Raw genomic sequence first — 14,870 nt, 5'->3', positions numbered from 1 at the left:
GTGTGTGTGTGTAAACACAGTAAAGGCAGTGTTTAGGTGTGTGTGTGTGTGTAAACACAGTAAAGGCAGTGTTTAGGTATTGAGTGCTTCCCTCGGCAGAGAGCTGTGACTTGGGCTGCGTGCGGCGGCGGTCGGAGAAGCGGCTCCGCAAGACGATCCGGACGCTCCGCAAGTCCATCAACCGCGAGCAGTTCCACCTGCGCTTCGCCGGCTCCGAGTACGAGCTGGCCAAGAAGATGACCCGGCCGGCAGAGAGCCCCGAGCACTGCGGCGCCGGCCAGGTCCTGCTGGACAAGAAGTGCGGTGAGTGCGCGGACACCGCGGCCCGCTATCGGGTTATCAGCTCGCCGCGAGGCCGGAGCAGCGCTCTCTGTCACAGCTCGGATCAGTGCCTCGTTCAGAGGGTCGGGAGGCTTGGCCAGGTGGCTGTCACTTATGATGATGATGTTGATGATGATTATTATGAAGAAGGTGATGGTGCTGATGATGATGTTGGTGTTAATGATGATTATTATGAAGAGGATGTTGATGGTGATGGTGATGGTGATGGTGATGGTGATGGTGATGATGATGATGATGAAGATGATGATGGTGATGGTGATGATGGTGATGGCGATGATGATGATGATGTTGATGATAGATGTTGATGTTGATGATGATGATGATGATGTTGTTCTTGATGATGATGATGTTAATGATGATTATGGGCTGATCATTCTTATGCTGCTGAGGAATAACCTGCAGGATGAGGCTCTCCATGGAGGAGACTTTGTCACACTGAGGTTACCTCAAGCTACTTTGTGGTCTGAGAGGAGCTGGCAGAGATGAGGGTTTAGCCAGTAGCTCAGTAAGCAGTACTGGGCCTGTCAGCTCACTTAGTCAGCTGATTGGTCAGGTTTAAAGTGACAACATCCATGTAGTGAGTCATGTAGATAATTACACCATTTCATTTGCAGCTGACATAGGCCTATTATTTCTGAAAGTTTTAAAATACAATGTTAAATAAGACAATTAGATTAAGTTAAATCAGTTAAATCAATAAAAATATATGAAAGGTATGTGTTTTTTCTGCAGAGGTGCAAATAAATAAATGAACTAAGAAACCTAACCAACACGCAACCCCAATAATCAAAGTCAGAAATACATCACTGAATTATTGACTTACTCCTTCTTGCTCACTGACTTTCTGACTGTGTTGCAGCCTCTTGTCCAGTTCGCCCATTTCTTTTGGTTCCCTGGGCCAAAGAGAGTGGAACTAAAGCGGGACATGTTGATGATTGTTGATTCACTTCTCTGAGCTCTGTTTATGCGTGCGTGTGACATCTGTTGACAGAACTGAGCCCTCCTGCATATGCACAACGCTAGCAGCTGCCAGAGAGCTGTGAGACGTCATTCTCATTCTTTTCACTTACGTTATTGATTTTCTTCAGTTTTAAAAATGTACTCCTGAAAGAAAATCTGTAATGTCTGCTAAATGGCTGCCATTTAGATTTCTTCTTTTGAGAAGACAGATAAAGTTGACAAGAGGTGCCCGATCCTTGCAATGGAAAGTACATGAGGGAAATGATTTGATTGGACTGCAGTGCGGGAGAGGATAGTCTGTTGGCACTGGTTAACGACATACAGAGGCCAGGTAGAGAGAATAAGAGACTTTTTGCCAGCATGCGTATTCAGCCTTCTGCAAGCATCTGTGAGACCCTTCATCAGGCTAAACTGTCTTTAACAGGCCTCTACCTGCAGGAGTTTTAAGATGTTAAAACTTGCTAATGTAGCTAAATACCCTGATCCAGAAGCATTGATGAGTTACTTGCTGATCTGTGTGCACCTGTGTGGGCTGCTGGGTAATGTTAGATAATAAGGACGGTCCTGTGAGTGTTTTGAGGGTTTGCTGTGTTATGTAGCGGTCCTGTCGTATCGGGTTGCTGAGTAACTGCGTTTACGTCGGCACACAGATATGTCTGTCTGTGCTTCACCACTGGCCTGTGTCTCATTTTTATTCTCTTTTCTACTGTATCTATTGCAATCCTGCTCCTCATGTTTATTTATCTTCTGAAGCACAGTAGGCTTGTGTCTATGTCTATTTGTCTCATTGTGGAATCAGGTGCAGGGACTTTGAAGGGAAAGCATTCAGAATCTGACTAAATTACACTTGAATCAGAGGAGAGTGTGTGTGCGTGTGTATGTGTGCAATTGCATGTATGTGTGCAAGTATGAGTTAGCATGTGCGTGTGTGCGTTTGTGTGTGTGTGTGAGAGTGTGAGAGTGTGCGTGTTGCTTTCTGCCATGGAGCACAAGTGTGTGTTTTTAATGGCGTTGTCTAGTGTAATGGTAGGAGCACCATTTGGCCAAGCCCGTGTAGAAAGAGGAGGATTTAAAAAGAGGGGGAATGAAAGCACTTCCCCTGAAGGCTTTAGCCGGTGCCATTGCTGTTTAAAGGGGCTCTGTCTTTAACCCCCAAGACCCCTGGTCTGAACCTGACTTTGGCTACAATATTTAAAGAATCCAAAGACCATTGTGGGATATTACAAAGCTCTCACAGCCCACAGCCCACAGACCACGGCTCTCTCAGCTCAAAGGGCTGCCCTCTCGTTGATGTGTGAGTGTGTGTGTATGAGGGAGAGTGTGTGAGAGAGTGTGGGGGGAGTGGTGTTGGGGGTGGTGTATGGTTTGAGGGGCTTTGTGAAGGTATGGTCCAGCCTCATTTGGGAGAAAGTTTCCAGTGAAGAATGGGAGCTCAGGGAGAATAATAAGGGCACTCCTTTAACTGTTTTAATGCATTAACCCTCTCTCCTCTCAACTGCAGAGAGGGTGGGCTAAAGAGGTGCTGGCCAGCCCATTGGCTGCTTCCCTCTCATTGTCTCCCAGCTGCATTGTGCCTGGTCTTTAACTCAGTCTTGCATGCTAACTGTGCGCAAAACAACAGCACTGCTTTTTAAGCTGCACCACAATACGCCCAAGTCTGATATAGGGAGGAAATGAGCATTGCAGGCCTATTTTAGGGACAGTCCCCCATTATGAGACACAGGCTTGAATGACTCCTAAGCACTCTCAGTTGTGGCACAGGCTGGTCCCGGGCATTCCCACACTGAAGTTAAAGACGGTCATTAAAAGGCCATGTAGCCAATCAGAGGCCTGGATGTATAATTTCAGAGAGGTGCCTAAACGGGAGTCTTAGCCCCCCCCCCCAAAAAAAATGTCCCCCCCTTCCTCCCCCTACCCCCACCCCCAGCTCAGCTCCCTTAAGTGTGGTTTAGCCCTTTCAGTTTGCCCAGTCCACTGTAAATCCCAGCGGGGCTCGGTGTGGAAAACACACCAAATTTACGTCCCACAGCAAACGCAGTGCCATCTGACCATTCGCAACGCATCACATGCTGCATTACTGTAAGACTGAAAACATTTCAACATTACCGAATTACAATACAGTAAAGGGATCTAATTCATTAGCTAGGGTGGCATCACTGTTTCCTGCTTAGCTTATCTGAGTGTCAAACGTTCATTTTGTTCGTGTTTCATTTATAGAAAAAACACAGAAAGGCCAGACACCCCTTCTTCAAAAAGGAGACATAGTGGTAGTATGGGCCTTTTTATTTATTTCATTTCAAATCAGTTTCCTTAAAATCAGGGAATGTGCTACTGGCTTCTAGTTTAGGTGTTTGTTTGTTTTTGCTGGGGTTTTTTTTTGCATGGGACGGAAGAGTTTTTTTGGAGGGAGGCACTGTTTATTCAAGCGGGCCCCAGTTCCCGGTTTTAAGTGCTTAAATTCCTCCCCCGCGGGGGCCACTCGGCGTGACCCCCAGCCAGCGGGTGAACCCCACTGGGGGAGAATTGACTCCGGCGACACCATGGGAATCAATTAGCATCAGCTGTTTGAGCCTCTGCCTGAGTGAGCCGGGAGCGGGCAGGACGGGGGGCCGGGGGGGGGACCCCAATCCCCTGACCCCTTTTATTAGGTTCAGCTCCGCACTGCTGTGATACCATAGTGTTTGCCTATGTCATCAAATAGGCCAGGGTCGGGGGCTGAGTGCTGGTGAAAGGTCCTTTAGACCTCTTTCGGGCCATCAATTCCAGGGACTCTATAGAATCTCCACTTTGCATTTGAAAGGCTTCAAGGTTTTTTCTCTCTCTCCCTCTCTCTCAGTCACCCACTTACTCACTCACTCTTGCTCTCTTTCCCTCCCTCCCTCCCTCTCTCTCTCTCCATCAAATAAAAGCAATGGGGGGACAATGCAGTGGTGGCTCTTCATGGTCATTCAGAATAAACAAAAGGGGGGAAAAATGAACTACTCTTGAGAGAATTACATTTTCTTTCTTCTGAGGAAAATCAAGCAATTTGCTGAGGCACCTATAATGGTGGTTCAGTTCAGCTTTTGTCAGGCTCCTCTCTCTCTGCTATAAGCCTCTCACTCCCGGAGAACTACTGTGAGGCTCTCAGATACGGCAATGTGAATCAGAATTAAAGAGTGGATCATAGCACGCTCAACCTGACGTACTGTATTTACTCACTCTGAAGAAAATGTAGAATTTGGATAATGATCTGGACAGGTATTTTTTTACACATATGGTTTATGGTAGACCTGCCCCGTTTCAACTGATCTGAATTTGTCATTTGAAGCCTGGGTGTATCCATTGACAAGCAATAATGATTGTATTATACAAATATATTATATTATATAATAATATAATGAACTTTTAACGTATTCTGAGAGAAATTAGTCCCCACAATTCTCAGTGTTATTGGAGAAGTTGATACATACAATGAATCTATGTATTATTTTCCTTAATGATTACTCCCTCCAATATGAAATTATAAATATATGAGGATAGGAGAACACATGTCCAACAACAGAGGCTGGTCTATAAGAGCTGCTGTGGTTTTTTTCAGGTCAATTTGCAATGCCTCTTTAACAGCTCAATACAATGTGGGATGAGATGTGTTAGCAGGAGCATAATCCTTAATGGGGGTTTTAGGAGGGGGGTTTATGGCCTACGAATAGTTAGTTAGTTAGTTATTTAACATGCGTGTTTTGCTGGTTATGGATTTGATGCTTTTAACCTGTGGAAGAACCTATGCACTTGTAATTCGCTTTGGATTAAAAGCGTCCGCCAAATGACAAAAATGTAAAATAAATGTAAACTGTTCCAGGACCAGCTATAGGAGGCATCACCGGGTGAGCACACTCTAGCGTAGCCTCTTATCCGTACTCCCTCCCCTCTGCAGTGAGCTGCAGTGCTGGCACCCATTACGATGGGGAGCAGGGCCGCTGTATCCTGTGCCAGCCCGGGACGTACCAGGATGAGGAGGGGCAGGTGTCCTGTGAGGCCTGCCCCGGGCCGGAGGTGCTGGGGAGCCCCAGGACCATAGGGGCCCGGAACATCTCCGAGTGTGGAGGTAAGGGAGAGGCCATTCTGCCCTGCAAAACGTCTCAACAAGTGCTTTTGTCTTATAACGACACTTCAAATCATATTTTCCCTCCCAAAACATAAGCTTGTTTTAAGTTTTTAATGACATTTGTTTTGCCCCATCTGCAAATGTGTCAAAAATGTCTCCCCTGATTGCCAATAGTTTTGTTTCGTTTAGGGAAAAATAAAACAAAACTTTATAGTTACAATACTGTTATAGTTACAGCTGACTGTTGCTGGGTGACACACTGGCTGTAATATGACTGTAGGAGAAACTGCACAAGCCCGCTCTGCCCATGCAGTGACTGCACCATGTGGAGTGCAGGGTGAACAGAGCCAGTGGAGCACTGTGTGCCATCCTGAACAGACCCAGAATATAAAAACACTGCGCTTCTGATGTGGGTCCTACCAGTCTAATAGCATGTAATATGACTGGTCCTACCAGTCTAATAGCATGTAATATGACTGGTCCTACCAGTCTAATAGCATGTAATATGACTGGTCCTACCAGTCTAATAGCATGTAATCTAACTGGTCCTATCAGTCTAATAGCATTTCATATGGGAAATGTTGCCAAAGCCTAGTACCCCCCTCCCCCTTTGGTTTAATCTGCAGATGGTTTAGAAATGGGTTTATCTGTAGATAGTGTAGAAATGGGTATCAGTGAATCTGATGGCATTGTGTGTGTATTTACGACCTGCGGGAAGCAGTGCGCGCGGATAGAAATCGTGACGACCGATGAAGCCCCCCCACGCAGCCCCTGTTTCAATGTCTGTGGCAAACAGCACCTTCGGAACGAGCCACCATGTTTTGGTTAGGTAAACACTGCTATCTTCACATAGAACACTGCATCCTCCCTTCCTCAGATAGACAAAACAAAAGAGGCTAGTATCGAAGCTATCTCAGGTGCAGTCAGCTTGTTTTAAAGGCATTCAGGAGCTTTAGAAAATATTCGGTCCTAGACAAAAGCCTGCTATCGCATCGTACCTGTCCTCTCGACCAATGTTAAACGGGGACTCCCTGTCCGACTGTGACTCATTTAACCTTGACTTTCCATGAAACTCTGACTCTGAGAGTCCTGCCCCAAAGAGGCCTCTCTTAGCCTGCCTAGCGTAATGTATTATCATTTCTACTTTCACCCCAAGGTCAGTGCCCTCCGGGTCAGTACTCCCTGGATGGCTTCGTCCCCTGCCTGCCCTGTCCTCTGGGCTCGTACCAGCCCGACTCCGGCCGCACTTCCTGTTTTCCCTGTGGGGGAAACCTCATCACCAAGCACATTGGGGCCACCTCTTTCCAGGACTGTGAGACCAAAGGTGAGCGTCAAAGTGTTCAAACCAGGTTAGCAGATCAGATATTTAGGAGTAATACCCCCCCCCCCCCCCCCCGCACCCCAGGAAGCAGGAAGGCAGCCCATCCAAATTCCCTTGCTAATTTTATTTATGGCATTACAGCGCGTGATTCTTCTCAGGTGTGTGTATCAGTCTGTAGTAGTCTGGTGTAACAGTGCTCAGTGGTTTGTTTCACTGTGCCTGGCTGCTCTCCCTGCAGTGCAGTGCTCCCCTGGACACTACTACAACACCAGCACCCACCGCTGCATCCGCTGCCCCATGGGGAGCTATCAGGGGGAGTTCGGCCAGAACTACTGCATGGCCTGCCCAGGGAACACCACCACAGACTTTGACGGTTCCACCAGCATCATGCAGTGCAAAAGTATGTCTGCAAACCTGTGTGTGTATGTGTGTGTGTGTGTGTGCATGTGTGTATGCCAGCGTGTTGAACAATGTGTGTACATATGGCTGTGTGCATGGAGGTATATTGTCTGCATGTCTACATAGATGTGTATAATGTGTGCATTTATAAGTATGAGCCTTTACCTCCATGTATAGCAGTGAAGACAAACAGCAGTTGACCTAGTGGCTGGATTTAGGCCACGGTAGCTGTGTGCAGGTGAAAGATAAACGCAACCAACATTTGTTTGACCTGCGGTGCACATCTAAAAGAGCACAAGAAGAAGCCCAATTGATTTCCTGCCTCATAAGCTCTACTGTAAATAATTCCCAGGGCCCCTCCGGGGTGATGTAAACCGTTTGGCACCGTGCTGTCATTTCACAGACCGACACTGTGGAGGCGAGCTGGGAGATTTCACCGGCTATATCGAGTCACCCAACTACCCCGGGAATTACCCCGCCAACATCGAGTGCACCTGGACCATCAACCCCCCGCCCAAGAGACGAATCCTCATCGTGGTTCCCGAGATATTCCTTCCCATTGAGGATGAGTGTGGAGACTACCTGGTCATGAGGAAGAGCTGTAAGTATCACTGACGCCTGGTGATTTATCAAGACTTATTTATGTCTGAGTGTTGCTGTCAGTGTGTGTGTATTGCAACCATTGGTTCAGTGATCACATGCTAAAAGCTTTTACTGGGGGAGGTGAGGGTTGTGATGTCACATGCCTGCTGTGAGCAGCTATGTAGGCTGCGTGTGATGTCACCCAGCTGCTGTGAGATACGAGGCTGTCGGCGAGTTTGTTGGGTCATAATGCCTGTGTGAGGTGCAGTAACTGGGTGCTTTGTGATGTTGTAGTGCCTCTCTAAGGCGCAAGGCTATTGTAGGGTATGTCAGGGTGCTGCTGTGTTATTCAGGGGTAAACAGAGCTATTAGCCGGAATCGTTCAACGGCGTCTTTCCGAGGTGTGGGTTTTGCCTTTGTGGATCTTCCTCTAAGCTGAGAAAAGTTTAAAGCCATTTCCTGTCTTCACAGCTTTTCCAAACTCAGTAACGACCTACGAAACGTGTCAGACATATGAACGGCCCATTGCTTTCACATCTCGCTCCAGGAGACTGTGGATCCAGTTCAAGTCTAATGAGGGAAACAGTGCACGGGGCTTCCAGGTGCCCTACGTTACGTATGATGGTGAGGGCAATGCACCATACAATCATTTTGCTATAAATACATTTGGAAAATGAAAACTGATATAAAAACTCTTTACCTGTTATGGTTTGATATATTGTGTAGCAATCCCGTAACATTATTGTATCATATTAGGATGCAATTTTTTATTTTTTTCCCCCCAATATGATTAATTTAGTAGAATTGACAATATGCGTAATTTTGTTTCAAGCCTATTCACAAAGACCTTTCATTAAAGTTGTCACATGATGAAGTTAGATTTTGACTGGCAGTGAAAGTAAATGAGCCATGATTATTAGACTGTGATATCACGTTTGTTTAATTCCAGAGGATTATGAAGAACTGATAGAAGATATAGTGAGAGATGGAAGACTGTATGCATCTGAAAACCATCAGGAAATTCTGAAGGTAACACGTCCACTTTTGGCCTTTCATTGAGATCTTGTTTGTTGCCAACGATTGTTTGTTTATAGTTATTTAAATCTTTTTCCTTATATTTATATATATATATAAATAATGAGAGTTGTCCTAATTGGTAAGGGCTAGCATTTTAACAGTGCCTGATGCTGCAGTGCCACCTTGAGGATAGCAGTGTTACAGCAGGCTGGGTGAACGTCTCGATGAGATTTGCTGTTTCAGCAGCAATGCCCTGTATTTCCTCGGCTGCTTTTCCTCTGCAGGACAAGAAGCTGATGAGGGCCCTGTTCGATGTTCTGGCTCATCCGCAGAACTTTTTCAACTACACGGCCCAGGAGTCCAGAGAAATGTTCCCCAAATCATTCATCCGGTTCCTGCGCTCTAAGGTGCTGAGGTTCCTGCGGCCATAGGAGACTCATCACAGGGGGAATGGATTGTGATCACCTCCCGTATCACTGCCTGTGGGCTGTATGCCCTTTGACACGGAAACATCGTAATAGTTCAAATCGGGAAAAACTGTCCTGTCTTTTCTTAATAGCCTCCCTCTGTCTCCCTCTGTTGACCAAGGCCAGTAGGGAAGACAGGCCATTTGAGAGTCAATAGTTCTGCTCTGGCTCCCCAAAGAGAGGAAATATTCACCTTCTCACCCATAGGATCATTCCTTCTGGACAACTTTAACTGGACGTTTTTTGAGCTCATTGGTATGTGTGAGAGGACAGGGGATGGCATTTGTGTCTCCTCTAACACTGGGACCAGGTCCTGCACTGTTACTCAGCACAGTTAAATTATGTCAATCATTTCTGAGTCAGGCCTTGAGTCAGTCTTGATTCAGTCTAACCACAGCATAATGTGGCTTTGAGCATAATTCTAAGTATTTCTGCAGAACATTCTTAATGTTAATGCTTAACTCGTTTTGTTGTGCAAGTACTGGAAATGAGTTCAATTTTCCTATGAAATCCATTGCCATTATAGTTTGTCTGACTTGATTTTTTTAATTTGTGGACTGAAAAAAAAAGCTTTTTCTCTTTTTCACAATAAAAGACCAATATGAAAAGTGAGATTCAGAACATGCTATCATGATAACTTGGACATCATAACAAACAATCTCACATTCTCTCTCTTTTTTAGAAGTCTGTGGTTTTGGTCACAGTACTTAATACTGGAGAAAGCTAAGACTCTTCTGACCCTTTGTGATACAACATTGTGTAATTTTCCTTTCCAGAGAAATGTGAAACTGTGCATCATCACTTCATGTTACTCATTAAATAAGATGTTTCTTGTTTGTTTTTATTACAAAATCAGATAAACAATTTAGAAACATTGTATATAAAGAAAATATGTTTCACTGCTGGGAAGCAATTGTGATGCCTCAATGGGGGCTGAGAATGAGATATATAAACAGCACAAGTGTTACAGGGGTACCTTACCAGACGCTACAAGAAAAGTAGTGACTCAGATAAAGCAATTATCTTTTATGAATGTCTTGTATATTATGTAAAAAAAGAAATTAGACACAAAAGACAATGTATTCTAGTTCTGCATTCTGTGGTGACTGTTTGGATTTAGGTGCATATGTATTTTGAGACATTCGTCCCTACTGTGCCCTCTGAAAGCAAACAAGGCCTTCTTGTGAATTTAGGGTGGTGCAACTGTGGTGTAATCAGACAGAAACTGATTCTGAATGAATATGACATGTTTGATCAGGCAGCCAGTATACACATGTATCTGTTCTCCATGGCAACTGTAAAGAATTCCACAGGCTTCAGTCTCTTCAAACTGTGACGTAAGCAGAGTAGTCGTAAATTTGGAAGTTACAGACTCTGGTCATTCTGTAACTTTAAAAAAACTGTCATGACATAACATATTGTGAATGAGTTTCTCAACAAAAATAAAAAGTCTATATTTTTATGCTTATACACCTAACATGTTGTAAATAAAATAAATACATACCTGGTGAGTTGCTTTAATTCTTCCCTTTTCGCTATTCCATTTTGGAATATTTTGGAAACTTATAGACCGAAAGACGTGAAAAGTCTCAATATAAATGTCACTTGCAGAGAATGCTGCAGTGACTATGCCGAGAATACACGCTACATGTGATCGCATTGAATGGTAGTTTCTAAACATCAACATCAAAAAGATCCCCTAAAATGAATCACCCCTGATTGAGAATATTAATATCAAAATCTTACCAATGATATGTAAACTAGACAGTGCTTAACAGACTATTTTTCTAAAATGTTATCATTTAGCAATTGTGTAAAAAGAAACAAAGTAGGCTATACCTACTTTAAGGCTGCTTTAAAGTAGGCTATACTTACTTAATTACTTCATCAATTCGCCTATATGCAACCACACAGCACCTGGAAATTGATAGTGTGGCTTTTAGGTGTTTACAATGCTAATGAAGTTAAACCAACTACTCAAACTTGTGAATTGTCGGCCAATTTAGGTGTTGGTGTAATTCCCTGCGCTTAAACTGTCGATTTATTTCTTGGAAGTGACAGTCAACCGAGTTTACACTTTGGTTTTCATATGTAAGACACCATCACACAACATTGTGAGAGACGCTAGAATAGGCTGAACGTTCGCAGTTTCAAAAAAATATTTGGGCTTGTATGACTAAGCCCGACATGCGGAAAGAACACTCCGGTATTTTTTTACGAAATACATTTTGTGATAGGCTTTAGGCCTAGAGTGTTTTCCTTATTTCAAGAAATCATCCAGTTATTTATTCTTTCTTTATCAGGAAAACGCCACTGAGATCCTTTTTACAATGGGGTCTATATAACTATTTTATGCCTGCTCTCTTCCCCAGGCGGTTCTCTCTTCCTCTGGTCTCCCGCTATATAATCATTTTTAGCACTTTCAAAATGACCCGTGTGAGGAAAAATAACCACAAAAATCACTGCATGACTAGACATACTCTAAGAACCACGTTGATGGATTCCGTAATTCAGCCTAATGTTTGAAAAGCTATTGCCATAATAACTGTAATTTTACAGTGAGGACCACCTTAATGGAATATCTAATTATTGAAAAGAGCATTGTCTAATGATTTCTTCCACAACCAGCTATTCTTGCCTGGGATCAGACGTTGGCAGCATATTACTGCTGCAACTACAGTAGCCTTTACAGTGCTGATATGTGCACTCAGTCCAGCCATTACGAAATTAATTACGCTTTCAACTCTTTGATTGCATTTGCGTAGGTACGGCCTCCCTCGTTTAAGAATAAACACCAGGTGGCGCTGGTGTACGACAAAAAAATAAATAAATTCGAAAATCAAACCGCAAAGAGGAGAGAAGATAAAATAAGATACCCTAGAATTCACAACATGGGTCCAAAAGGACCCGGACTTACAGGATGTTAGGACATCCTTAATTCATTAGTTCTTTATGATGAAATACCATTATTTTAGTCTTTACTTTAGAATATAAAGTGTTTTTGTATGACTACTCCTAGAACGCACAAAAAGGGTCCAAATGGACCCATACTCATTTTCCATGGGATTTGAAGTATCGCTGAGGGTCTCTTTGTTACCTCTTTTTTCTTAAATAATCTACTCATTTGATATTCAAGGTATTCATAATTATCTTGTTTTTGGTAATAACAAATAATCATATTTGTTTTTCCTTCCTTAGGTTTAAGTACTTGTATTACGACCCCAAATTTGACAACATGGGTTCTCAAGGACTCCTGTTCATTACTGATGTTTTTTCATTTATGGCTGTGCGGTTCTTTACTAAATCTCTGAAATAAATAAATTGAAACATTTCATAGTCCGGGAATTCATTATATAATGTTTTTGATCATCATGAATCATTATTTTAATTATTATTATTTCAACATTATTTCCTTTCATACTTTTTTAGTACAAAGTCATTTGCTGTGCATTGGCTAAGATATATAGGGCGGCCTGTAGCTTAGTGGTTAAGGCAAATTACTGGGACACGCAAGGTCAGCGGTTCTAATCCCGGTGTAGCCACAATAAGATCCGCACAGCCGTTGGGCCCTTGAGCAAGGCCCTTAACCCTGCATTGCTCCAGGGAAGGATTGTCTCCTGCTTAGTCTAATCAACTGTACGTCGCTCTGGATGAGAGCGTCTGCCAAATGCCAATAATGTAATGTAATGTAATGCAAATATAGTAGTTGGCTATAGAGGACTCCCTTGGGAGTCTGTGGCTAGGTATACAAATAACATTGCAACTGCCTGCCCGTTCCAGCACCTCTGTGTGTGGCACTCTGTCCTTCCAACTGATGCCAAGGATCTACTGGAGACATCTTACGTGGAAGGGCCCCAGGCTTTTGAGATGATGGCTGTAGATGACCCATGCCTCACAGCTGTACAATAAGTGCTGTGAGATGCAGTCTGCCCGGTAAACAAGAATTTTGGTGTGGAGGCTGAGGTTGCTGTTCAGGAAGCCCCTTCTCCTTAGATGACCAAAAGATGCTGAGGCTTGTTTGAAGCGGTTTTTATCTCATCGTCCATTGTGCAGTAGTCAGATATGATGCTTCCCAACTACCTGAAGGTAGGAATGGTGCCTAGCTGTTGACCGTCAACTGTGAAGGTTATTGGCTGAAGGAAGGGCTGGCACACATCAGACTGATTATAGATGTAGGAGAGGCCTGTAGGGTAGTGGTTAAGGTACATGACAGGGACCTGCAAGATCAGTGGTTTGAATCCCAGTGTAGCCACAATGAGATCTGCACAGCTGTTGGGCCCTTAACTGTGGATACGAGTGTCTGCCAAATGCCATTAATGTATAGATGAATGTTTTTTGGGTGTTGATGGCCAGTCGCATTCTCCTGTGTGCAGTTATAGCTGTGGAGTGGGTGTTTTGTGGGGCCTCTGGCACACTGTAGCCCAATGATATGCTTGGTGGTTGCCTATAACCACCTGATATTGAACACACAGACACACACGCACACCCACACACACACTCAAGCACAAAGAGCCACCCAGCCATACATCAAACAACAATCAATGCTTGATATATTGTGTGTTCAGAGATGCTCTTCTGCATACCACTGTTGTAATGTGTGGTTATTTGAGTTACTGTCACCTTCCTGTCAGCTTTGACCATTTGACCATTCCTTTCTAACAGTGTTTCATTTCAATGGATGTTTTTTGTTTTTCTCACTATTCTCTGTAAACTCTAGAGACTGTTCTGAGATAATCCTGCTTGGTGCCAACAGTTATTCCAGTGTCAAAATCACCATTTTCCCCATTCTGATGTTTGGTCTGAACAATAACTGAACTACTTGACCATGTCTGCGTGCTTTTATGCATTCATTTGCTGCCACATGATTGACTAGACATTTACCTTAAGCAGCTGGTGTACATGTCTACCTAATAAAGTGGCCAGTGTATACAACTGTGAAAGACTGCAGGTCTCCTTCAGATGTAGCCGCATGTATTTGGACACTGCTGAAAAGCACAGTGTAGTCTGAAGATGACTTTTTGTGAAAATACTGTGGAAGTGCAGCACTAGACAGAACACTAGAAATGTCCATTTCATTTAGCTGTGTTTGACTTGCAGGAGATCAGAAATCACTGCACCCAACAGACACGGTTTCAATTCAATCCTTTATCAATAATGCATTTAGCTCTCAGATGGAATATTGCAGAGAACGCTTGGTGTGGTGCTTTGCTGTTTTGTGTGAGATGGATACATGTGGATCTGCTGTTCGGTTCTCAAAGGAGATCATTATTTAATTTCAATCTCACATGCACATGCACACACTCACACACACATGCACGTATGCAAACACACACAGACACATGCACACACACACACAGGAGAGAGTAAGAAAGAGACAGAGAGAGAGGTGGGGGCATAAGTAATCATATTCTTACATAGACTGCTGCACTGGGGACCCCTATTTCCTCTGAGATAGGCTGCCCTCCAAGATTAGGCTCATTGTACAGCTATTGCCTGAGCAACACATATACATGCAAACTGCAGAAATCCACACTCACACTTACACACACACACACACACACGCACTCACAAACTTGCATACACAAACACACTCATACACAACACACATTCTGTTACTCACTGTGTGCTACCACCAGTGGTACCAATGACCCCAACCGATGTTCTGCTTTCTGGATGCCGCAGCAGCTGGAGTGAT

At 43.9% G+C, this 14,870-nt stretch overlaps 1 protein-coding gene across 3 annotated transcripts in view; it reads left to right on the top strand.

The window, feature by feature from the left end:
* The window catches only part of scube2 (signal peptide, CUB domain, EGF-like 2), a 26,733-nt gene extending 16,162 nt beyond the window's left edge, over window positions 1-10,571 (top strand). For all 3 annotated transcript variants that reach the window (XM_061245317.1, XM_061245316.1, XM_061245318.1), the window contains 8 exons: window positions 100-303; window positions 5,219-5,389; window positions 6,546-6,713; window positions 6,949-7,110; window positions 7,513-7,710; window positions 8,163-8,315; window positions 8,641-8,720; window positions 8,993-10,571. In XM_061245317.1, the coding sequence (XP_061101301.1) occupies window positions 100-303; window positions 5,219-5,389; window positions 6,546-6,713; window positions 6,949-7,110; window positions 7,513-7,710; window positions 8,163-8,315; window positions 8,641-8,720; window positions 8,993-9,139 (1,283 nt within the window). In that variant the 3' untranslated portion in view covers window positions 9,140-10,571. The remainder of the gene's footprint in view (window positions 1-99; window positions 304-5,218; window positions 5,390-6,545; window positions 6,714-6,948; window positions 7,111-7,512; window positions 7,711-8,162; window positions 8,316-8,640; window positions 8,721-8,992) is intronic.
* Window positions 10,572-14,870: the final 4,299 nt, after the last annotated feature.

The sequence above is a fragment of the Conger conger genome, chromosome 6, assembly GCF_963514075.1.
Source record: "Conger conger chromosome 6, fConCon1.1, whole genome shotgun sequence".
Taxonomy (NCBI): Eukaryota; Metazoa; Chordata; class Actinopteri; order Anguilliformes; family Congridae; genus Conger; species Conger conger.
This window is presented reverse-complemented; position numbering and strand designations above follow the sequence as displayed.